The following is a 24,319-nucleotide window of genomic DNA, read 5'->3' as shown; positions in this document are numbered from 1 at the left end:
ATATATCACACTAATGCTGTTATCCATAAACGCACAGTGGGAAAAGAATATTTGTTGAGGTTGAAAATTGCCTCAGCTTCTGCTGAGTGTGAGTGGGCCAGGTATGATCTCGACTTCCCCGGCAGACTTGCCCTACGGGTACGAAGCAGAGAGCTGCTTTAATTACCCAAGGATCCTGCTGTCACGCTGTCACCACAAGGCGCCCGGTGCCACCCTACCAAGCAGCGCCGAGTTCCCGTACCGAGGTGGCGATGACAACTCTTACAATGGATCTGCTTGCTCTACAGATGCAACACATGCATTCTCTGGATTATTTCAGGCTGAATCACGCCCACTGTCTCTTTGATTTTCCCTCTTTGCCTCTTTTTGTTTGCTAGTCCCCCCCTTTCCATATCACATAGTACAGTTATAAAAGTCGGTAGTGCAGTGAATGTTGGAAATATGGTCACGACATATGCATATATGGGTTACACATCATACGAACCTGAAGTGACGTTGGCATGTTTGGAAAGCCGGCTTTTTGGAAATAACTATAAAAACTTTGATTCCAGATTCAAATATGGGACACTGCTTGAAGCTCTTCTGCAAAAAAATTTTCCACAGCACTGATTTCTAGTTTATCAAATAAAATATATGAAAATAAAATCTTTGCAATTTGTCACTCAACTGATTGATTACTGACTATAAAGTGTTGACAGCCCAGTTAAAATTCAGTAAAAATGTTCATAACAGGTTCATATAAATCTGAACCTTTCTGCTTTAATTAAGGCAAGTTGGGGGAAATGTAAATAATAAAGCAAGCTGCAATAATTTGGTTGGTTCATACTTCTAGTGGCTCATAGCTGAGAAGCAAAATATTAGCATTGTTTATTTTACAACCCCCTAACTATATCTTAAGGAAATTCTAGTTTTCTATTCAAGTGGTAGTTTAAATAATATATTGAAGCTCTGGGAAGGTTTCAATGTCACATAATTGAGAAATTGTATTGTTGTATGTGGTTAACAGTTAACTGGTTAACTGTTGTTGGGATCCCAGGTTATTGAGTTGTTTTGTAGTTTGATTTGATTCCATTTTCATTATTATTTTGTGTTAGTTTCTCATTTTGATTAGGTTAGTCTTGTTCCTGTTTTTCTTTAGTTCAGTCCTTTCTTAGTGTTTCTATTTTATTTCTTGTGTATAGTTATTCTTTAGTTTGCTTTTCTGTTGGATCCATTTCCTAGTCCCCTGTGTACTCTCCCTTGGCCCCTGTGGCACTTTCTCTTCTGAGTCTGCTTTTTTGCTCTCTCCCCTCACATCTTCAATCCATTAGGTAATCAGCCCAGGTCCACTGTTTCAGCATTCAACCTCCCAGTACTTTAGCGCCTCTTTTTCAGTCACTACTTGCTGGTTCCTCCTATCAACTCCTGTAATTTCCCTGCTGTCATTTTCACCCTGTTTTTGTTTTTGCTCTGCCTCCTTGTGTTTCCCACAGTTTGTAAGTTTTTTGATAATTTTTTTCATTAAATCATTCGTTACCAACAAGCTGATTTTGCCTCTATGCATTCGGATTCGTCATCAACAAACCTACAAGACTATGGTGTATCTACAAGGAGCCATTTTCTTGTCAGAGTTTACCTGACTGATAATGGAATTATTGCATTACAATGATTTGCATTACAAAAAATAATTTGGTAGACATGCAGATTTATTCCAACTTGGAAAGAGCTCACACATCCTGAACAGAGAATACAAGGCACTGAAAATAGCTTTAAAAGTGTGTGATCTGGTTTTGGATCGTGGACACTGACTGAAGATCGCCAAACTCTAATGATGCCATCAGAGAGCATTTAAGAGTTCAAAAAACACTGACACTTAATTCTATGCATAGCTCTATTGACCCTTTGCACGTCACATCACGCTCTCCAGAACTCCGCCCACTCCGCCATGACGGATGTCAAGGCCATAGACATGGTCAAGACAACTTGGTGCTCCTGTAAAAACCTGTCAAAAACAGACAGCTAGTAGCCTAGTATTGCTTCTATTCAGTTGATTTCACTTTAAAAATGGTCATAGGGTGATCTGCGGTCGGCTGCACAAACAGACAAGGATGCAAACCAGACTTATCGTCTTAACTTTTAATGATTAAAGAGTGGCCGCCCTCGGTGTAATTCCAGCGAACACCTTTTTTATAAGGTAAGAAGACTAATGTTTATATACTTTATAATTAAGTATATATATCAAATATTGCATTGTGGAGTAGGTGTGTCTAACCATAACCATGGAGAAAATTCCCCCACCATCACGTAACATGGAAAAAAATGGTTAGCATTTCATCTCTTTAGTACGTTTTTAAATCTACTCCTGTGTAAGAGGAAACGCTGTTTATGACATAGTGATATAAATCATGTGGTGTAGAATTCAGGCTAAGTCTGTAATTTGATCAGCACATCAGGGGGGGAGGAGGGACCACTCGGTTTCTAAGCTGCTAGCTATTTCAAACGTTTGTAAATACCGTCGTGTTTGACTCCAAACCAGGTGTGTTACGGTCACAGACAAATTAGCTTGACTTGAACAAGTAGAAGTCATGGCTATAACTAGTAAAAACAATTTGGGAAAACCCGTCATGGCGACTCGAATGATGACGTACGAAGGTACAAACGGTCGATACGTGATTTCTACTCCACACACACTTCAGTTACGCGATCCCAGCTTCCTTTTTGAAAACGTGTCCTTGTGCTTCGTGAATGGCCGTAAGAAGCCGAAAGAGCGGCACTACTTTGCCGATATTTTGTTGTGTTATATAAAGAATGTTCCTATTCTCTTGGCCACGATTTTTGGGATCAGCGGAGAGTGTATTTAAAATATCATGTGGGGAATTAGCTGACGTTTTTTTTTAATTTTCAACTATTACATCTTGTCTTATGTTATTATACTATGCTATTTTGCATGATTCTTACACTTAAGTTATCCCAAAAGATAATTTTTTAATATGACAAATACATTAAACGAGATGCTTCAAATCAGCCATTTTTGATAAATTATCATGCTGCTCTTTTGTTATGCAGTCTCCCATCTTCTTTTTACACGGATATGTTGTGAGCTTGTTCTTTTCCCATTTGCATTCTGATTTTGATGTCAATTGTTTAGTAGAACACTATGAGTCATTCTGCACTTTCAAACAGGTACTTACTTAAAAAAAAATTAAAGTATTTTAAATCATGTATTGTTGCTGCTGGGACACAGATAATTTTAGCAATGAAAATCTAATAAATTGCACTCCCCAAGAAAACATTTTAAAGTACATTTCCATCATGCTTCATGGTGAACTGCAAACATTTTTCAAGAGAAATAAACATAAAAATAAGAGCATTAAATAGATTATTTAACAAGAACAGATAAAACAAAGGCATGTTCACCCCTCTCTTGATCACCTTTTGGGTGAAGCAGCTTTTTTCTTTTTGCCCTGAGAATATCCTGGTTTAGAACAAAAATCTCAACCAGTGATAGATGCATATGATACATTATTGAACAGTGTCATTTATTTAACCTTTACAGTTGAGCTCGTGAAAAATGATGTCAATAACTGATTTTCTCTGAGGCAATGTAGTAAGTGGTTGGGCCCCGAGGTCATTTGTTGGGGCATGACATGGTGCTTTCTGCGAGGTTGGAGGGAGCGATGTACCTTCGTCATCAGAAGGTTTGCTCTCTGGCTTCTGGGCTTAGTCAATTAGTAAATTGGGTAGTGAACTGATTTGCTCTCTTCCACCAGAGTCCGTTTCGTTTTTTAATTAAATCAATCAAGCTATTACTCAATCAGTCTAAATTGAGTTGCTCTCATATTCTTTTTCATATGTGACATAGGTGCATGTGGAAACTGCTGTCGCTTTAATCCTGGTCTAGTTTCTTCGTACTTTTATAAAGATTTCTTAGCAACCACACATTTCTTTGACCTTTGCTCGTCTGAAGTCGTACGTTGTATGTGAAGTTTATATTCACCAAGAAACAAAGATTTATGAGAATAAAACTGTTTCATGTTCATCCTTTAACTAAATTATCATCCATCCGTCCGTCTATTCATCCTACTGAAGTTTTGAATTCAATATTCAATATATTTCATTGAAGAGGGAGAAAAATAATACACTGTTTTCAACAGGCTCAGAGTTTTTTTTTATAGAGGAGATTAGTGTATAAAAAGCATTTTGATGGCCAAGAAACACAGCAGACAGGTCTGGGATGCAGTCGTTTTAAAGATTAAAGCAGGGCGTGTTAGTCAATTCAGTTAAATTCAAAAATACTTTATTGATCCCAAAGGGGAAATTGTATATTAAATTAAAATAAAATAAACAAAATATACTTGTCATAAAACAAGTTTTGAGCATCTCACGCAGCATTGTTCCATGAATCATCCAGATACAGAGTAACAGCCACAACCTATAAAGACATGGCTGTCCGTCTAAGCTGACAGGACGGGCAAGGAGAACACGGATCAGAAAAGCAGCCAAGAGGCCCGTGGTACCTCTGGAGGAGCTGCAGAGATCAAGAGCCCAAGTGGGAAGTTCTGAGGTCAGAGCAACAGAGAAGTGGTTCACTTCAATAAAATCCATAGCCAAGCTGTGGAAAAAGTGATCTGGTCAGATGAGACCAAAATAACTTTTTTATCCCACTTCAAAGTGTTGAACCACAATTGATTGTCCCCCAGTATATACTATCTCTACTGTGATGGATGGTGGTGGCAGCATTATGCTATGGAAATACTATTATTCAGCAGAAACGGGAGAATCTGGTCAGAATCAATGGGAAGATGGATGAAGCTAATTATGGAAACTCTGGGGGGAAAAAAACCTTCTGAAGGCCATGAAAGAGCTAGAATTATGTTCACCTTCCATGTCCAGATCTAAATTTAACTCAGAATCTGTATCAAGGTGTGAAGTAATGCTAAGCATAACATTGCATATTTTATTTAAACAAATAGGTAAACTAGTACATTTTAAATCTGAGTCTCTGAAAACGTGCTGTCCTTCACACACATCCTGAGTACCATTCATCAACCGGTACAGTTCTGACCCCTCAACCCCTCCCACCTCCGGTCTGCATTATCTACGCAGCATGGAGAAGATTGATACTCCCTGAGGCTGATGGGGAAAAAAGAGAATGAATCTGAATTTAATATGACTTTGATGTATTATTTTCATCTTGGCCAGTGCCACAGGCCCGCTGAGAACCCTTAACACCATCCTGCTGCATTTTAAACTGTTCACACTGGCAAAAACTTTTTTGATTTAAGAGACTGGAGACAGGACTGTATACATTAACTTCCACAACCCTGAGTGTTCTGCTCTTATTCAAATAATTTCATGGTGAAGAACCAACCTTCAGTGGCGAGGACACGGTGGATATTAGTCATGTACTTAAAACATGAGAGAGCTGTCACAATTAGATTGCTCTTTTGGGTTTTGCCAAATCACTTTCTGCATGCCTTCGTCATTTATTGGATGGATGGATAAAATAGATAGATGGATAGATAGAGCACCCTGTTACAGGACCCTTGCAGGCTGGCCTGCAGGCTGAGACACAGTTGACATGTTGGGGAGGATAATTATTTTTCAATAACAGAATTTCCCCTTAAAATGTTATACCGGGTTTGTGCTTCATTTTTTTCCCAATAGAAATACTTAAGACTCCCAAAAGGTTTCAGGCTGTAGATTTTCATATTCGTACCTAGAATTAGGAGCTTAACTGGAGTCCTCAGCAGCTTTTGTCTTGCAACTTTTTCATGCATCCCTGCATCAAATAGCTGAATTACATCCTCAGCATTCTGCAGAGGCCTGCTAATGAGCCTTTTATTTGATTCAGGTGTGTTGGACCAGGGACGTATCAAAAAATGCAGGTCTGTTTCTTTCAAGGACTTGAGTTAGTCCCAAACCCATAATCCAAATGTGACAAAGTTGTGACATATTTTGATCAAATTGAAAATATTTAAAATGTTTTACACCTCTTTTTTTTAAATTTATTTAATGCTAATTTTTCTGTTACTGTTAAACAATTTTAAATCAGTAATATCTGTTTAAAATCGCCTTTGTTCAAAGTAACATTTTAGGTTTCCAAACAGTCCATGCCCTCAGTCAAAATTAAATACAGTCACAATTCTCTTGAATCATTTTAAGTCAAGAAATTAGGTCACCACATGTTCTGATTAATGGAAAATGAATTCAAAATGGAAGAATTTGTGATGTAAAAATGTGTGGGTTGAACTTGTTTATGTTTAAAATTAGCATATCTTGGGGGGTCGGGGGGACTGATAAGTTGCTACATCCTCCATCACAGACACCAGAAGAGGCGCTGCAACGCTGCAGCCCTGGCAGCAGCTACTTCAAACACTAACTGTTGCAGATGTTGCCTTCTGCTTTTAGCCCCATAACTTAGTTCACATTACATGATGATTTATTTCCTTGAATTTAATGCATATGTCAGCTTTTTAAAAGCGCTGTTTTCATTTCGGACATTGTCCGGATTTCTGCAGCAGCAATAAGTCAACCCGTTTTCATAAGAAGGAAAATATTGGTGTATCGATCAGGAGCAGCATTGTAATAATTGTAAATGATCCTTTCTAATCTGTAACAACAAATAACAGCAGAGGGACGTGCCTGCTGACATGACGAGGTCACTTGACTGTCTCATCGCCGGTACAGAGCTGCTCGAGCAGAGAAAAGGATGGAAATGTCTGCAATTTGAAACCTTGTTAGGAATTTATGAAGTGCTAAAATGCTTTCTCCCCTGAGAGCCAAGCCAGCTGCTAGTGCCACTGCGAGCCGTTTAGTGCAGAGCCTCGTCACCAGGCTGAGATGGCAAGCGCGATGCACACAGTCACTGTGCTTTTGCCTGAAATGCAAACAAACTCACCCTTTCATGTCTGCTTGCCTCGCTTTTTCATTTAAAATCAAACAGCTGTAGATTTCTATAAAGTTAATTGGCCCAACATTGACATTTATTTCCCTCCGTTTCTCCAGAGAATAGTCTTGCATAAAGCGGAAGAAGATGGATGGATGGATGGATGGATGGATGTAGATGGATGGATGGATGTAGATGGATGGATGGATGTAGATGGATGGATGGATGGATGGATGGATGGATGGATGGATGGATGGATTTAGTAGCATTCACTTTACTCTGATGCAGGCCTAAATTGAAACTTGTATATATGAACAAGGAAATTGGCCCTAGTTCATAACTCATAATCGTTTTGTTGTTAATTTAATGGTCCCAACTTCCAAAGAATTAAATTAAAGCTCTCAACCGATTATACCTGGCTGTGAAGAGACGAACATGCAGTAAATTATTTTGGAGAATACTCAAAAAACGTCTAATTTATAATTATTTATGTGTCCAAGTTGAAAATGCTTAGAATCTTCTTTTGGATTGGTACTTTCAACCTTGCTATTACGGGGAAACAAGACCAAGATATAACCCATGTAAACAGAAATACAAATAATAAACTTGACAAAAATACATCATCCATAGAAGTGGTTAAAAAGAGTCTTTGTTTAATTTTGTGTTTTGTCTCTTCCAGTTTTCGGTGAAGATCTCCATTCCAGCCTATACTTTGTCAATGCATCTCTGCAAGAGGTAGTATTTGCCAGCACAACGGGGACTTCGGTTCCCTGTCCTGCTGGGGGAGCGCCGCCCGCTTCGCTGCGGTGGTACTTGGCTACCGGCGAGGAGATCTACGATGTCCCGGGCATCCGCCATGTCCATCCTAATGGAACTCTTCAAATCTTCAACTTCCTGCCATCCAGCTTCAGCAAGCTGATCCATGACAACACATATTACTGCACTGCCGAGAATCCTTCTGGCAAGATCAGGAGCCAGGATGTCCACATCAAAGCTGGTGAGTCTGCTCAGGAGACACGACAGAGGGCAGTGTTCATAAAGGTAGGGCAAATGAAGCAGTGATAACAAAGACAGTAGAAACTGCAGACTTTATGCATACATAGTAATTTACAATAAGTAAATTACTAATTTACTTATTGTAAATTAGTAATTAGTTTTTGATGTGGTCCAAATAAAAAAAAAGGTACATGGCCAAGATTGTGCAGCAGTCTGAAGAGAGATTTTAATTATCTGCAAATTGTTTGCTTTTCATCATGACATTAATTAAAGCTGCAGTATGTAACTTTCATTAAAAAACTATGTTTTCTGCATATTTGTTAAAACTGTCACTATGTTGTGGTAGTGTAGCATGAGACAGATGATTGGGGGAAAAAATGAGCTTCTCTGTCTTCTCCCAGTACTCCGAGTGCTACTTACAGAAATACAATACAGTAACAAGCAACCAATCAGAGCCAAGAGGAGGGTCCTAGTGCTGTCAGGTTGCTTGTGTACATGCTGCTCACAATCCTCCCTCTTGCGCTCTGCTAAACTACAGCCAGTTCCCCACACTGAAACCTACCGTGAATGTTCAGGTTTGTTGGCCTGGCCACCGTCGACGGAGGATAAGCAGCACATACACAAGCATGATTTATAAATTCCTCCTGGCTCTTGATTGGTTGTTTCTGACTGAGAGTGATGCATTTCTACAGATGGAAATGGTAGCCCTGGGAAGTGTTTTTTTTTTTTCACAGATTATATGTCTCATATCATTCTGTCACAACATATAATAGTTTTAACAAATATTTAAAAAGCATATTTCTTTATAAACATGACATACTGCTGCTTTAAAGGTTAATTTCACTTAAATATATTAATTTATTAATCTTGCTACGCCATATGAAAGCTCACAAAGATTAGTTGATATTTGTACATTATATTTCAGTTGCCATGCATTTACATTCATGCCCAACCTGGCATGTGGATTTGTCCATTTGGATAGACATTTACTGTCCAGATCACTCACATCTGATATAAATGACAGTGGCCAAACTACTCAAGATCACCGGATCGTAAAAGGACTAAAACTACACTAACTATACTAAAACTAAAAGTACGCACAAAAAACTAAGTCCCTTTTTTAAACAAGGCCAACATAGAATAATATTTTTATGCTTTACATCTGCAATAATTTATATTCCTTTTCTAAAATTTATTAATGTCTCGCTTAAAAGAAGGTTGTAATTTTTGTCCTCAACTACTTCCAACTTGACAGTTTTGGACCCTTAGGCAGAAGCATCAGCTGTGGTTCAGTTCTATGCAGATGATGCAATTATTTACTCAGATCTATATCTATATACCATATATAGATACCATGTGTAGTCTTTTTCAAAATTCTTTGGCCAATTTAAACATAGGTGATGACGCCACATGTATGACCAAGAGGTCATACATGTGACCTCTTGTGACCTACAGTCATAAACAGGTCAAATAAAAATCCAGTTAATTCCAACTCAACCACGACCATTTAATTCAGTCACAATCAATGCTTAAGTAGTTATAAAGTGCTAGTTTGTAAGCTATTGCTTTGCTAAGAAGGATAAGTGATTACACAAGGTCTTTAATAATGCAGCATTATCGTAGCATACTGAAGCAAGTCTTTCATGATCAATAAGTTACACTGACGTGTTTTTGTATTTTCCCTCGTTCATTAGTTTCACGGGAACCCTACACAGTCAGAGTGGCTGACCAGAAGGCTATGCGAGGCAGTGTGGCCGTCTTCAAGTGCATTATCCCCGCTTCTGTGGAGGCCTACGTCTCCGTCGTATCATGGGAGAAAGACACAGTTTCACTCAGCTCAGGTATGACAGGTTATGCTTCTGCAGCTGCATGCAAACTACCTGAGGTGACGGGAAGAAAAAAGTTGATTGTGATCTGCAAAATCTGAAGGTATAAAATAGATGAAATGGAAGCAAAGTCCTGTAAATTTCGTAGGGCGCTTAACATAAAACTGGGAAAAATGTTACATGTGGTGTTAATGTTTGACGAAGGAATAGCTGACTTATCTCTTTTTTGTCTCTACTATTAGAGCAATATCTGCTGAAAGTCGTCTTCTTACCTGGTTGTTGTTGTTGCTGTTGTGTGCCGGGACTCTGCAGGCTCTGCAGCTCAGTCTCTACACTAGCCAGAGGATGTTGATAACTGTCAGATTGAATCACTGGCTTTCTCTCCTGTACACACTCCCCTCTCAGCCAACTCCATTTTGACTCCAGCAAGGGGGTAAAGTGGCTCAATTTACATAGCGTTACATTACATTGACCTAGTTACCTTCCTTGCTTGAATCCAGCAAAAACAGCATGATAACAGAGAGCACCAGAACATTCAGCTGGTTGAATTTTTGCCCATCTTAAATGGGATGCATATCTCTTTGATTGCTCCATGTGCTGCCCGCTGGCTGATTCTTGCTCCATACCGAGGCGTTCGGGGACCTGTAAGCGAGCCCTTGATGTCATTTGACTGAGGGCAGAATCTGGGACAACGTTTTGGTGGCATTTTAAATGCGCCTGCTCAGGCATGAAGATGTGTCTTCTGATCCATGCTGCAGACTTATTTACTTGAGGTTTCCCCAGCTGTTCGCAGAGAACTGCAGGTTGAAGACAACGCCTGATGTCACGGAGATTGAGCAAATATGCAGCATGCAGATATGATTATGCTCTGCAAATGAAATGAATCGTGTAGACAAGGTTTTCATGTTGTGCTCTGGAAGTAGGTGGAAAAAGACTGTCCTATGTCAAGCTGTAGCGTACAAAACTGCATTTAGTTCTTTAAAGACAATGAGTGTTTGTTGTTAGAAATTTGGCACCTTGGTATTCATACCTACTTTTTGTCTTGAATCCACAAACTTTTATGTGTCTTATTGGTATTTTTTGTAATAGAGCAGACACTAAGAAATGCCAAATTCCGAAGTGGAAAAAAATATATAGACATTTTAAAATTGGTTGTGTCTAGCCCTCTTCAAATTGATGCCACTAAATAAGATAAAGTGAAAACAATTACTTTTTTTTGTCACCAAGTCGGCAAATAGAATCTACCTTTGTGTATTTTAATCTGGGTATGAATCCAGCTGTTCTGTGAAGGCCTCTGAGGTTTGATGGAGATTAGTGAGCAAACAGCATCATGAAGACCAAGAAGCACAGCAGACAGGTCAGGGATATGTGTCATGTGTCTGCTCACTGGCATTTTTAAGTTTTTTACAAACCATGTTTCAGACATAAATATGTAAAAGAAGATTCTATGGTAAGTTGAGATCAATTTGCCTTCATGCAGAATGCTATATATGAAGGAAAACTAACACTGTGCATCACCCTTGACTCAACATCCACACAGTACAGGAAAGGATGGATGGAGCTAAATAAAGCCGTTATAATCTGCTATATAAAAAAGTCTGTTATAATCTGTAAAAACTTGAGATTAGGATGCAGGTTCACTTTGCGACATGACAACAACCCTAAACACATCACCAAAGCTAGAACTTGTATCAAGACTTGACATCTGATGCTCGCAAATTGCTTCCAGTCCAGTCTGACTGTGCCAAAACCTATTTTGCAAAGACAAATAGGCAAAATATTAACTCTAAATGTGCAAAACTTGTAGAGACGCATCCTGAAATACTTGGGACTGCTATTGGTATGAAGGTTGCATCTACAAAGCATCGACTTGAAATGGCTAACTACTTGTATAATTTTATTCTCGACTTCAGGGTTATGCTGTACTTTGTGTGGGTCTGCTACAAAATCCCAAATTAAACACAAAGAAGACTGTTCCTTTCATTTGTTACCAATTAAATCAGCCCCTCTAATGATGTGTTATCTTTTCAAATGCATAGATATTTTAATGAACCTTACTGTATTCCTCTAGCATGTTTTTATTTATTTATTTTTTTGCAAGTGTACAAGAGAACAACAATATTGGATTGTCCGTGTTTACTCCAATAAGCGCCGCAGCAGGCGAGTGCTGTCAAAAGCATGAGCACACGGTCAAAATCACTGCTGCTCGGTGATAAATATTTGATGGGAGATTCTGATGCATGAGCGGATTCACCTCGCACTGTTATGGAGAGGGTATGTTGACTCAAGGAGTGTGCGCGTGTGTCTGTGTGTGTGTGTGTGTGTGCGTGTCCAAGCAAAGAACTAGGGAGAGACACATCATGAAGAAACTTGACAATGGCAGCAGCATGCAATTTGACCCATCCTAGTTTTCTGACTTTTTAAAGCCTCTTTTTTCTTTTCATAAAAGGAGATTCAGTCTCAGTGGAAACAAAATAAAGCTATCCCACAGATGCACTAAATTATTTATCTGGGTTTTTTTGTTGGTAGCATCCAGTGCACTCCTACCCTTGCATTGTTCATCAGAATAAGAGCAAAAAAAAGCAAAAAAAAAAAAACAGGTCTGGAGATGTTGCTCAAATAAAATGAAAATAAGAGCAGATGCTCTAAACAACTAAACCTTAGGCCTCCACTGTATTATTATGAGCTGTAAATGTGTGTTTGTGTAAAGTCTGTGACTCACTAACTCGTAAAAAATGAACGTGGCTGCTAAAATCTTGGACTAACAAGTGATCCACATTAGAAGTAAAAATAGATGCATAATTACAGACCAGGGCTTGTCTTAATTAATCAGCTGTGATTGAAAAGTTAATTACAATATGAATTACCTTTCAGAACGAGGACTGCTTAGTAGTCATTTGAAGCGGCCTGCTTCAATGTAAATGAGCACGATGCAGGCTCACCGGGTCCTAATGTTGCCACTAACATACCATTAACTCGTCATGAATTTTAAAGCGCATCTCTCTGCACGAGCTTTTCAAGTGCCCGGCTCCGATCGCCTCCTCGCCGCTTTTAATAAACAATTGACAGAGCTAATAGAGACATGAAAGGGGGAATTGAAAAAGACAAAGAAAGCAGAGTAGGGGCAGGGGAGGGGGCCGTAGCCTACTGTGTTCATGCCAGGATTTTATATGGCCGACCTAGACGGCTCATGTGTGCATGTTTATGTCTGTGCTGGTCGCTTTTGTTCACATGCCCTTGTCTGTTTGTATGTGAAGTGTCTTTGCTTTTAAAAAAGGGACAGAGCTGGCACAGTGTGTGCTTTTGTGTTTACCATCTACTTCCCTTTGTCTCTCATCATTCATGATACAAGACGGGAGTAATGAGTTTGGTGGCCTTGGGTGCACACAAGAGCTCAGATACGGAATGAGATGCAAACTCAAGTTGCTGCAGGAACCATGTGCTACTTGTAAATGTTGTGCAGATGAAGCATAAATTAGATGCCTGATTGCAGAAACATCCCAAAATACTTGAGCCGTCCTGATGGACACTGTAAATAATCAGACCAGTGATTGATGTAATTTTGTTAACCAGGATTTCATTCACCTAAACTTTATGTAGAAGTTTCTGAAAAAATCAATTCTCCATCTGTAATAACATCCCTTGCTTTTGTCAATATTGGTTTTTAAACTGTGCTCAGACTTTTGGTACCAATACTAATACTGTGATTTATAATGTACAGTGAAGGAACATATAATTTGGGGCAGTGTTGAGACTCAACAAAACCGAACATGCAAACATCTAAAACTGGTGGCACCCCTAATCACACCATTTCCACCGAGAAACATAGTATCGTCAAGTTGTGGGGATGCTTTTCTTCAGGAGCAAAAGAAAAACTGGTCAGAAAGAACAACACTACACTATGGCAAAAATATTAAGTTTGATTTACAATCTTGAGACAGTCTGCCACATTCTGAAAATCTTTATGCATCATGCAGGTATACATTTTTTAATCTAAATGTAAATTTTTAAACCGCAGATGAATAATTAACATATAATAATTAATGCTTTTGCTTAGACAAAAATATATCAAGTAATGTATAATGGAAAATGAATACATTCTATAAACTAAGGCTTTCTTGTCAACCCACTCTACATTGCAATGCCTGTGACAATAAATCTCATTCTTTTGGTATCTGAAAAAGACACGCCATCACCTGAGGTGCTCTGCACATATTTTATGCATAACCAATAAACTGACTGAAACATGACAGGCTGAGGAATTAAAGCAGACAAACCGTATGATGAGGATGATACAATGGCATGATTAATTTCACTGAAACCATCTGGCCAAATTAACTGAACTGAAGGTAAGAAAACATTGTTTCATCTCACTTTTGAGACCTTTCTAATCCTTTGTCATTAGAAAGGTCTCCTCTTTGAATTAACACTCTGGTTTTTCCAACTTCAGATTGACCGCTAGCAATGGACAGAAAAGTTTACGGTGTCCTTTATACAATTTCATAATTCCTGATGATAGCTTCACAGAAATGACTTTACAAGAACTCTCATTGTAACCAGTTTTTTCAATATGCTCAGGTAGACTGTGGCATTGTTGGTACTAAAGTTGCCAAAGTGTAGCGAGAAAATATCCCACCCCCAGCCTGACCCATTAATCTGAGGACTCATACTTCCCTGATGTTTACATCAATGTCTGACCGTTCTGTCTGAATGTGTAATCTGAAACTAACTTATTTTACCGACCAGGATTTTTCCAATCTGCTACTGCCGGGATTTGGTGAGCCCATGTGAAATTTAACCTCCATTTCCTATTTTTACTTGACAGGAGTTGCACCATGTGTGGTCTTCTCCTTCAGTAGCCCATAAGATTGAACATTAATGTGTTCAGAGGTGGTGTTCTGCTTATCTTGCCATTAAGGAGGTATTTTTTTTGAGTTCCTGTTTCCTCTCTGTCAAACCAGTCTGCCCAGGATCCTCTGACATCAACAAGGTATTCCTCACCACACAACAGCGACACACTAAATTTTTTCTTTTCCCCCCGCAGACCATTCTTGGTAAACCTTGGAGATGGCCGTGTATATATATTCATCTTGAACTGTGTCTGGCACCAACAATCACCTAAAATTTAAAGTAACTTAAATCCTTATCCCCATTTCTATCGAGGCGTTCTCACTGGTTCTTCAAACTTTATTGTTGTTTTATACAGCAAACACCTCTTCCTGGCTAAGGTTTCTTTTGAGACGAGTCCCTGCAACCTGAAACACAAGAAATTATTTTTCAAGAACTGATTGCGCAGCATTATACAATGTGTCCTGACATCAAAGATCTGAGTCCCGTTAAGCATGTTATTTTATACCATAAAAGCTCGTGTCTTCACATTTTTTTGTGAAATGAAACATTAAACTACTGGCTAGAAAATGTAAACCTTGCTTTTTGACCTTTTTCTTTGTATCCGTGCTTCATTTTGTTCTCAGGTTCTTAGTCCTTCTTCTCCGGCCTTGAATTTTACTCAGTTTTATTCCCTCCCATCTCATTACATAACCTGCTTGTCCCAGTGCCCCAGTCAATTTTTAGCTTCATAGAAAAATGCAGGATTTATTTGTTTTATGCAAATAAGTCAATCCAGTACCTAAAGCATTCAGTGGAAAAAAACAGCAAACGAATAAATCTGCAAGCATTTTTTCAGCCATGTTCATTTCTCTTCAACTCTCACCCATTCTGCGATCTCCTCTGTCATGGGTTTGTGTGAGTTCTTATACAGAGACTAATTAAACAGTTTGCCTGCTAATAGAATTACAGTCACAGCCGTCCGCAAGCTGAGTCGCGTGATTGTTGTAGTTGTCTTCAGAAATGCGGCTGTAGGTGCTTTGGCTTGAGGCATTGCTGTTCGGGCAGGGATTTATCATGCCAGTGATGTGCCACCGCCTCCATTTATTTATTTATTTATTTTTTACTTAGATTGACAATGAGGGCACCAGAAGGCAGGCAGGGATAGGGCTGTAAATTCAACACGCCCAAAGTCAGGCCAACCTTGAAAGGAGGGCACAGTGGTGAGAACAAGCTTTGAAATTTAGAGAAGGAGAGGGCAAATTGAGAAAACATGAAAGAGAAAAGACTTGAAAGGTAAAAAGGGGAGTTCTTTGGTAAACTGCCTTGTGTTAACCACATGAATTGTATTTTTTTTCTTCTTTCCTGCATCACTCACAGACTTCACTTTGTCCTGTTTGTTCAAATTGTGGTTTGTTGATCTTGCTGTTTGGAGGCTGAAAATTGGGTCATGGCTCAAGCAAAAACGGCTGATCGTTGCATGTAAATGAATACCAGTCGGACGGCAGAGCCGAGTATCACCGTAAACGTGAGTGTATGTACCGAACATATAGGTTTTTGAGTGTGTGTGTTAGTATTTTTTTGCAGAGTACTCCACCCTTCCTGCAGTGAAACCTTATGAAAACAACACAGCATATCATTTCACTTCCCCCGCCATCCCTCCTCCTCCCACACAGATCAGCAGTTAGTGAAATGCTGACCCTTGTCTTTCACTGCACCCCTTCTCCCAGTCCACTCACACACACATTGTGTGTCTTTCTATCTTCACAGGGACTTTGCATTGACTTACGTTCATTTTTGTAATTGTATTTATTCCAAATCTAGATATTTTCCCTAAGCCTAACCTTTGCTAAAACATAATTCACACCATACCTCTAAACTTAAGCCTTATCGCTAAACAGGGGGGTCCAAATTAGGGACGACCTTTGATCCCCATCGGTCTTCAGAAAGTTTGTAAGAATGCCAAAAATGGTTCTAAGAAGAATAGCTAAACAAATACACCCCCCCCACCCCTCCATACATACACGTGCACGCGCACACATACATACACATGCACACACACACACACGCACACACACACACACACACACACACACACACACACACACACACACACACACACACACACACACANCACACACACACACACACACACACACACACACACACACACACACACACGCACACACACACAAACACAGAGCTGCCTTAAAGCTAAAAAGTGTGGGAGGCTAGTTCTCCCTGTTTTCTTGTTGAAAACAGGAAAGTTGACATTTTTTGCATTTGTAATCCGCAGCTGCACAAATCGGAGGTGTTTTTTGGTTTGGGGGATGGGGTGAGGTCTATAATAGAAAGGGAAAAAGAATTCCCTCCAGCCCCCCTAAAAAAAAAAAAAAATCAATAGTTGTGTGCATTAATCACGCTGCTGCCACAGAGAATTATGGAAACGTGAGCTGAAGGATGCATTTTCTGCATTTGCAACATAGGAGTGCCATGTAGTGGGTAGTTTTGGGAATAGGAGGACAAGACAAGACCCTTTTAGCAAGAAGCAACATTAAAATGGAGATAGGAGTTGGGTGGTGTTTTTTTTTTTTTTTTTGGTGCTTTTTTGGTGCTTCTTTCAATTGTGACATTAAACATATTGTAATTTCCAAAGCTCACTACTTACTTAATTCAATCTTATTTTAAAAGCTTTTCTGTTACAGCTTTCCCTTTTTTTTCTTTTATTATCTTTCAGTTTCTCATCTTTACTCAGTAATGAGATTTTCTATTTGGAAAAGAAGTAAACCGTGCTCTCCTCTGACTTTCTCTTTGAGCCGCTGGTGTTTGAAGTCTCCATCTTAGCCGGGCTGAGGGTTTGAGGATGTGATACATATTTGATAAGGATCGATTGCAGGGTTACTGAGACTGAGATGGAGGGAAATCGATCTTGGACTGGGCTTCCCAAAAGCATCTTAAAGCAAAGGTGATCTTTGGAGCATCCTTCTGGCTCAGCAGCAAAGACATAGACTTGTAAATTTTTATTGAAATGCAATGCAAATTGTAGGTAGGTCTTGGCTTCACATCCTCATGGGGATTTTTTATTTATTTTTTTTACGAGAAGAAAGCTTTTTGTGAGTTTTCAGATTTATTTAATGTTTTATCTAAGGCTTATGTGTTCTAAAACATTCACTTACAGCCATTACGCACATGAAACAATAAGGCAATCTGTTTAGTGACGGGAGACTGAACAGCAGACAACATTCTGGCATGGTGGCTGTGATTCCCAGCTGATACTCCATACGGATAGACAAAATCAACAACTGTTGAGTCGGGCGTCCTTCCATCAGTGTTTACTAATAAACAGTGGCAATATGGCAGCCATTAGGTTGTTTAGGCAGGGAATGATTAGGGTGGTGATGGCTGGGCGCAATGGGAGACTGAACACGCTCTCATCTTTAATAGGCAATTTGGCTGTGAAGGATGGCTCTTTGTTTTTGACTTGGAATAAACGCAGCTGAAATGAGCACTGATTTGGAGGAGTGCGCTGCACTAATCTGGCTTATGGTGATGTTGTAAATTTATAGGACGCGCACCAGTGAGTTTTACTGAAACGAGGTGTAGAATATGAGGACTAAATTCAATTTTGGTCTAGTTGATATTGTAAAGATCTGGTACCAGTCATAGTAATGTAATGAAGAGAATTAGAGGAAACATTTATACTTTAGAATGAAGAAATCCCAAAGGGTAATATGTGAAATTTGTTTAGAGAAAGGTTGAAATAGGGATTTATATCAGTGGTAGAGCTCCGTTACAGTGGAGGGTCTGCCAGAGTTTAAAGATTTCTGTGGACTGGAGCCAGGCCAGTACCTCCCTGGCATCAGATCGGCAATATGCATAGTGTGAGCTAATTACACCCAGAACCTTCAATATTTCTGTTTATAAGCTCTCCTGCATGTAGATTTTATTTTGTGACAGGTGGTGGCGTTTAGGTCCATGTGTTCCCAGTTGAATGACTGGGATAAATGGAGACATACTCATGTGCTTAGTCACATAATGCGACAACGTCTGATCCCATCTTAAAAGTGCCTGATTAGAGTAAAAAAGGCACTTAATAACTGAAATCACCCTGCTGACCCTAATAAGGATTTTTCGCTCAGTTTTTTTTCTTTCTCGCTCATCGTCTATCCAATCAAGGATTAATACGTGCTCTTATTCCGCTCCCAGGGTGGTAAATCTGGAAAAATACAGTAAATCACACTGAGCCTCTTTAAACTTTCACACTGAGCCTCGGAGCCGACGGCCCCATGCTAAGCATCTGTAACACTGATTAGACACGAGTGTGGTTTTAGAACACCTGCTGGACACCAATCAGAGGAGGAGATATAATTGGGTGTCTTTAGTGCAGGACAGCGAGATGGATCAGCTCATATTACATTTAAACCTGGACGGTTTATTTGAATGTCCAGTTCGCTTACGATAACATTTATCACGCAGCCCAATTTTTCCTGCGAATCAATCAAGGTGTGTGAATACAACCATGTTCTCTCAGACTGTGTTTTTACCAACACTGTTTGAAATCTAAGTATATATATATAGTATTTTCATAATGCTAACATTCATTTTTGACTCCTCAATTCTCAGATACCTTTAGGTTTGACTGGACCATTCTCACAAATGAGTAAAATAAACCATTTCATAGTTTCTGTGACTTTATGCTTAGGTTTCTTGGCTTGCTAAATATTTATTTTTCTGCTTCAGTCTCAAGTTTTCTGTAGTCTTCAGTGTTGCCCTTTATTTAGCTCCATCCTGCTGAAAAAAAAAACAAATCTCAAGACCATAATGCTGCAACTGCCATGTTTCAAGGTAAAGAAGCCGATCCGGGTGATTTGGAATGCTCGTTTTCCTGCTACACATAATGTTTCCCATCGGACTCAAAAAGTTTACTTTTGGTCTGCTCTGAGCAGAAATACTTCTTTTTGTTTGCTGTGCCATCTAGATGTCTTGTGGTGAACAGCAAATGGGACTTCAGTGTTTATCATCCTCTCTTGAGATCATCGTTACTGCTTCTCAAATTGCTTTTTTTTTTTTTTTTTAGGATTTTAATTGTTTTTACCTCTGTCCTGTTTTTTTTTCCAGCACTTTAGTTGCTACATAAACAGAAATGGTAAAATAATGTGATATAACTCATGTTGCTGCTTCTGGCAGTAAAATGTTATCAGTTAACGCTATTTGGTAAGAAAACCTATGTATTTGTCTATTGTTTATGCCTACAATATTAAAGCCTTATTCTGTCAGCTGGTTGCAATAGCCTTTGCTTGTGTTTCCAACAAATTCTTTATCAAATTGAATTCTTCACGAGCAATTGGCCAGCTAAACTCGCTGCAAGGTGACCCGCCATATTATTTTTGATGCAGGAGGCACAAAGCATCATTATTTTTCTTCAAGGCTCATTTTCTTTCTTTTTGCTTCTTCTCTGGCATACGCTGTCAGTCCCACACACTGAGCATTCTTGGAGTCTGTCTTTGACCTCACCTTCCTATCACACATTCAACAACTTAGATCCAAACACCAGAACTCCCAGCAGACTGCTGCTAAGTGGCTGTGGTGAAATCAACAGAGCTGGATGGGCAACAGGGAGTCAGTTTGTGACTTATCCTCTCTTCAGAGCTCAGATCGGCTCTGCTCCTTTGCAAGTAAGGAAGCCTGTTTGCCTGAGATCCTCATAATTGTTAGTTTGTGTTTTTATTTTACAATGGACTTATTATGAGAGGACCTACCAGCGCTATTTCTATGTTAGGCTCATGAATATAGAAATAGAGCCTAATACAAGAAACGTTTAAATCAGTGTTTGCACTGAGACTGTGGTCGGTTGATTGTTTGCGGCAGTGACGTCATGAGGTGACAGCCATGTGGCCTTTTGACAGACGCAGCCTGCAATCTTCCCATCAGCGTAGGAGTCGAGCTGGCCAATCAGAGCCAAGTACCCATCGCTGCACACGCTTATCACCTGCATACAGCTGCTGCTGCCCCTCTGAGAGAGCGAATAAGCGAGTGAAGGGGATGGAGAGAAAGAATAAGGATGAATGGTGCATCCAAGACAGAGGCTGATTTATGTTCTGTTGTTGAACATTCAAAGCAGCACCTCTCTCAGATATTTTCTAAGAAGTGAATTTGAAGCCTTTTTTTTTCTTTTCTTTTTTTTTTTTACTAAATGGCACAATCCACATTTATAATTTTGAATTAATAAAAAAAGAGAAGGTTTTGTTTTTGTTACACGTAGAGCTGCAAAGTACTGCAATAGTCAGAATGTGATTTAGAGTGGAAGCATGCTTCGTAGCCCTTGTGAAATGAGAAGGCAGCGAGAAAGAGGGAGAGATAAGCTCAATCTGAATTGATTTTTGTGTTACTTTCTGCTGTACTTGAGTTTCCATAGCAACGTGGTCAGGTTCCCTCGGCCTCCTAGGGCAAGTGTAATTGTTGTCTATTTCTCCCTGGCAAGCTTCCTTTCCTTTCCTTTCCTTTCCTTTCCTTTCCTTTCCTTTCCTTTTCTTTCCTTTCCTTTCCTTTCCTTTCCTTTCCTTTCCTTTCCTTTCCTTTCCTTTCCTTTCCTTTCCTTTCCTTTCCTGTCCTGTCCTGTCCTGTCNCTTTCCTTTCCTTTCCTTTCCTTTCCTTTCCTTTCCTTTCCTTTCCTTTCCTTTCCTGTCCTGTCCTGTCCTGTCCTGTCCTGTCCTGTCCTGTCCTGTCCTGTCCTGTCCTGTCCTGTCCTGTTTAGTCACTGAGCAGATAGAATTGACTTTAATTTAGTGCACATTATCTCAGAATATTCTAGGAGAAATGGGGCAAAGGTTCTAGGAGAGAAAGCTTAGATCATGACTGGGAACATGAGTGAAGCAGAAAATCAGACTAATTTCCTTGATATAAGGTAGTGCACAGCAAAAGATAAAGTAACATTTAGTTGAACTGTCTTGCATTTTTGTAAAAGTCGGGATAGGACTGTCAGTTGCCTGAAGTGTAAAGTGGATCCCATGCTGTGTTTAAAGTAAGCTCTTACATCTGTTATAGCCTTGGACCTGCACCAATCTGCTCCCTGTTTTTTGGTGCCAGATCAATGCTAATTAATGCACATATCCCTCAGGGACAGTGAAGAAGCTACACTGAGAATCAGAGATACCATTAGAGGCTGTAATAAACCTGAACTTTACTGCATGTAGCAGAATAAATAATTTAAAATATGACCAAACAGGAAGTAAATGGTCTGTGTCGTGTGTTTCTTGCAGTGAATTATGCGTTTAGATTCAGTTTCTGATTGAACAAATAACGATCATGAAGTTCATGTTCTTGAACAGCGTTTTTGTTTATGAGGAGCTGTGATGGGGCCTTTTACAGTCATCATCTGTAACTGCAAGCAAGGTCAAGTTCAAAGCTCAACCTTTTTCTGCCAAAAAACACACAACACCTGGATGCAGAAGTGCTCACATTATTTGTTGGAAGACACAGACTGGCAGTATCCACGCACCTCAAGGTTTGGTACGAGCCTTGTGGCATCTCCTGCTTCCCTGCTTTTCTTCTCCATCTCTCTCTGAAGCGCCGTGTTGAAACAAGGAAGAAAAATTAAAAAAGGAGGAGACATGGTTCTGTGCATGCCTGGCGGATAGATAGGCGCTGCATAACTAGCAGTTCTCCTCTGAAGTACGGAGAAATCTATTTGCTTGTAGAAGCTGCTTGCATAATCCTTTAGTTACACTTGCCAGCTGTGAGCAAAGATACGGCGCTGTGGGATTTGGCATGAATATCATTGGGAGGACAAAGAAATGAAACTGATAAGTGTTTGTGCGCAGGGTCCTTTGCATAATCCAGGATAACCCATAATCTGAGTAGTCTGAAATCACTCTGGAGTAGATGTGGTGAGGAACCGTTAATGAGAGCGCGCTGTTTTCAAAACATTTGCCTCCTCTAAAAATAATCCAAGCATTTGAGCTAATCTGAAATCAGAGATGGGTCTTGATATGCCGTATTCAGACACATGCTCTGAATGCAGTCTTCACCAACACATTTTTTCTGCCCTAATAGCCCATAAATAAAAGTCTATGCATATTTTCGTCAACACAGCAGGAATAAAAGCCACATGAGAGGGCTGAAATTTTTTTTTCTTACTTTAGCATCTCTCCTTTTTATCTGCTTGATATTCTTCTTTCCTTGTGTCTCAGCCAAAAGTGTTCGCAGCATTAAGAAACCCACCCACATCACTCAGCAGCTTTCAATACCTCCATCCCTTCTCTCCCCACCTTTTAGGGTATTTGTTTCTTTAGACTCGTCTGCCCCGGTACCGGCATTTTACAGCTCTGCCAAAGTGTTATTGGACAGTAATAGACAGCCGCTGAAAGAAATACTGCCTGAATGCTACAGAGGGCGGACCCCATGTTGTCTAATCCACAGAGCTCTCGCATCTAAAGGATGTGGGATGTGATAACCAAGCTGAAGGATAAACTGGTAAATTTTCCCCCCTTATTGGCGCAGCTTTGCTATCAGCGTTTTCTGCCGTTTAGATCCGCCACATCAGCTTTACATACTTAAAGACCTAAAAATATTTCCTCAAGTGTGTGACCCACTTAAACCTAAATCAGAAGAGTCCATAAGAAGAACGATGGTGACAGTAGACGGTGACAAATGTAGGACTTTATATTTGAATTGAAAAAATTTGCTATTTTGTGTAGTTGCATGAAGTTAATCAGCGAAACTAAATATTATTATATTGTTTTTTAGGCTGTTAATGCAGCACCTTCTGTAGCTTATGTTGAGGCTGAGTGGGGCTAAGTTCAATGCAATTTAGTAGATGAAATTTACGTTTTCAAGGTTTTGGATTTACTTTGTATCTGTGAAGCTTTGTTAATTCTTCTCTTGATGAACAAATTGATGTCAGAGTGAGTTACAAAGTCTGCCTGTTGGTGGCATGTATTTATGTTAGGAGAAACCTGGAATTAGACTCTCATTGGATCTTGGCCTTGAGAATAAACAGCAAGGTTTCACAATGTGATGGTTTTTACTCAGACATTTGAAATGAGATGTATTGCATTATCTAATTTATTGTTTTGTTCTTATATGAAATTGCTGCTAAGGTTATACAATATATTTTTTTATTATTACAGCCGTAAGAAAGATTAGATGCTGTAGTGGCTTTCATAAGTTTCTTAGCTGGGGGCACTAAGGATTTTGTGGGCTGTGTCGCGGTGGATCTGGTCCAACTTACAATATTTCTATTAAACTCAAGATATCCATCCATCCATTTTCTTTACACCCTTGTCCCTTAGTGGGGTCGGGAGGGTTGCTGGTGCCTATCTCCAGCTGACGTTCCGGGCGAGAGGCGGGGTCACCCTGGACAGGTCGCCAGTCTGTCACAGGGCAACACAGAGACACACAGGACACACAACCATGCACACCTAGGGGCAATTTGGAGAGGCTAATTAACCTGACAGTCATGTTTTTGGACTGTGGGAGGAAACCGGAGTACCCGGAGAAAACCCACGCATGCACAGGGAGAACATGCAAACTCCATGCAGAAAGACCGGGGCCAGGAATCAAACCCAGAACCTTCTTGCTGCAAGGCAACAGCTCTACCAACTGCGCCACTGTGCAGTCCTAAACTCAAGATACTGTATATGTAAAAAACATAATAAAGCTAATTTTCAACATTTAATAAGGGACATTATGGTACTGATCTATCGTTTTAAAGGATAAAAACATAATATCATCACCATCTTAAAATAGTGATCCAAGACGTTTTTTGCCAAAAGGGATTTTTTTTTCTTTTTTTTCCTAAAAC

General features: G+C 39.6%; 1 protein-coding gene across 4 annotated transcripts in view; it reads left to right on the top strand.

The window, feature by feature from the left end:
* The window catches only part of dscamb (Down syndrome cell adhesion molecule b), a 123,349-nt gene that overhangs the window by 14,720 nt on the left and 84,310 nt on the right, over positions 1-24,319 (top strand). For all 4 annotated transcript variants that reach the window (XM_008425292.2, XM_008425293.2, XM_008425290.2 and 1 more), the window contains exons 2-3: positions 7,548-7,865; positions 9,559-9,705. In XM_008425292.2, coding sequence (XP_008423514.1) covers positions 7,548-7,865; positions 9,559-9,705 — 465 coding nt within the window. The remainder of the gene's footprint in view (positions 1-7,547; positions 7,866-9,558; positions 9,706-24,319) is intronic.

Source organism: Poecilia reticulata, linkage group LG13, assembly GCF_000633615.1.
Source record: "Poecilia reticulata strain Guanapo linkage group LG13, Guppy_female_1.0+MT, whole genome shotgun sequence".
Taxonomy (NCBI): domain Eukaryota; kingdom Metazoa; phylum Chordata; class Actinopteri; order Cyprinodontiformes; family Poeciliidae; genus Poecilia; species Poecilia reticulata.
Note: the sequence above shows the minus strand (reverse complement) of the source record. Positions and strands in the feature narration are given on the sequence as shown.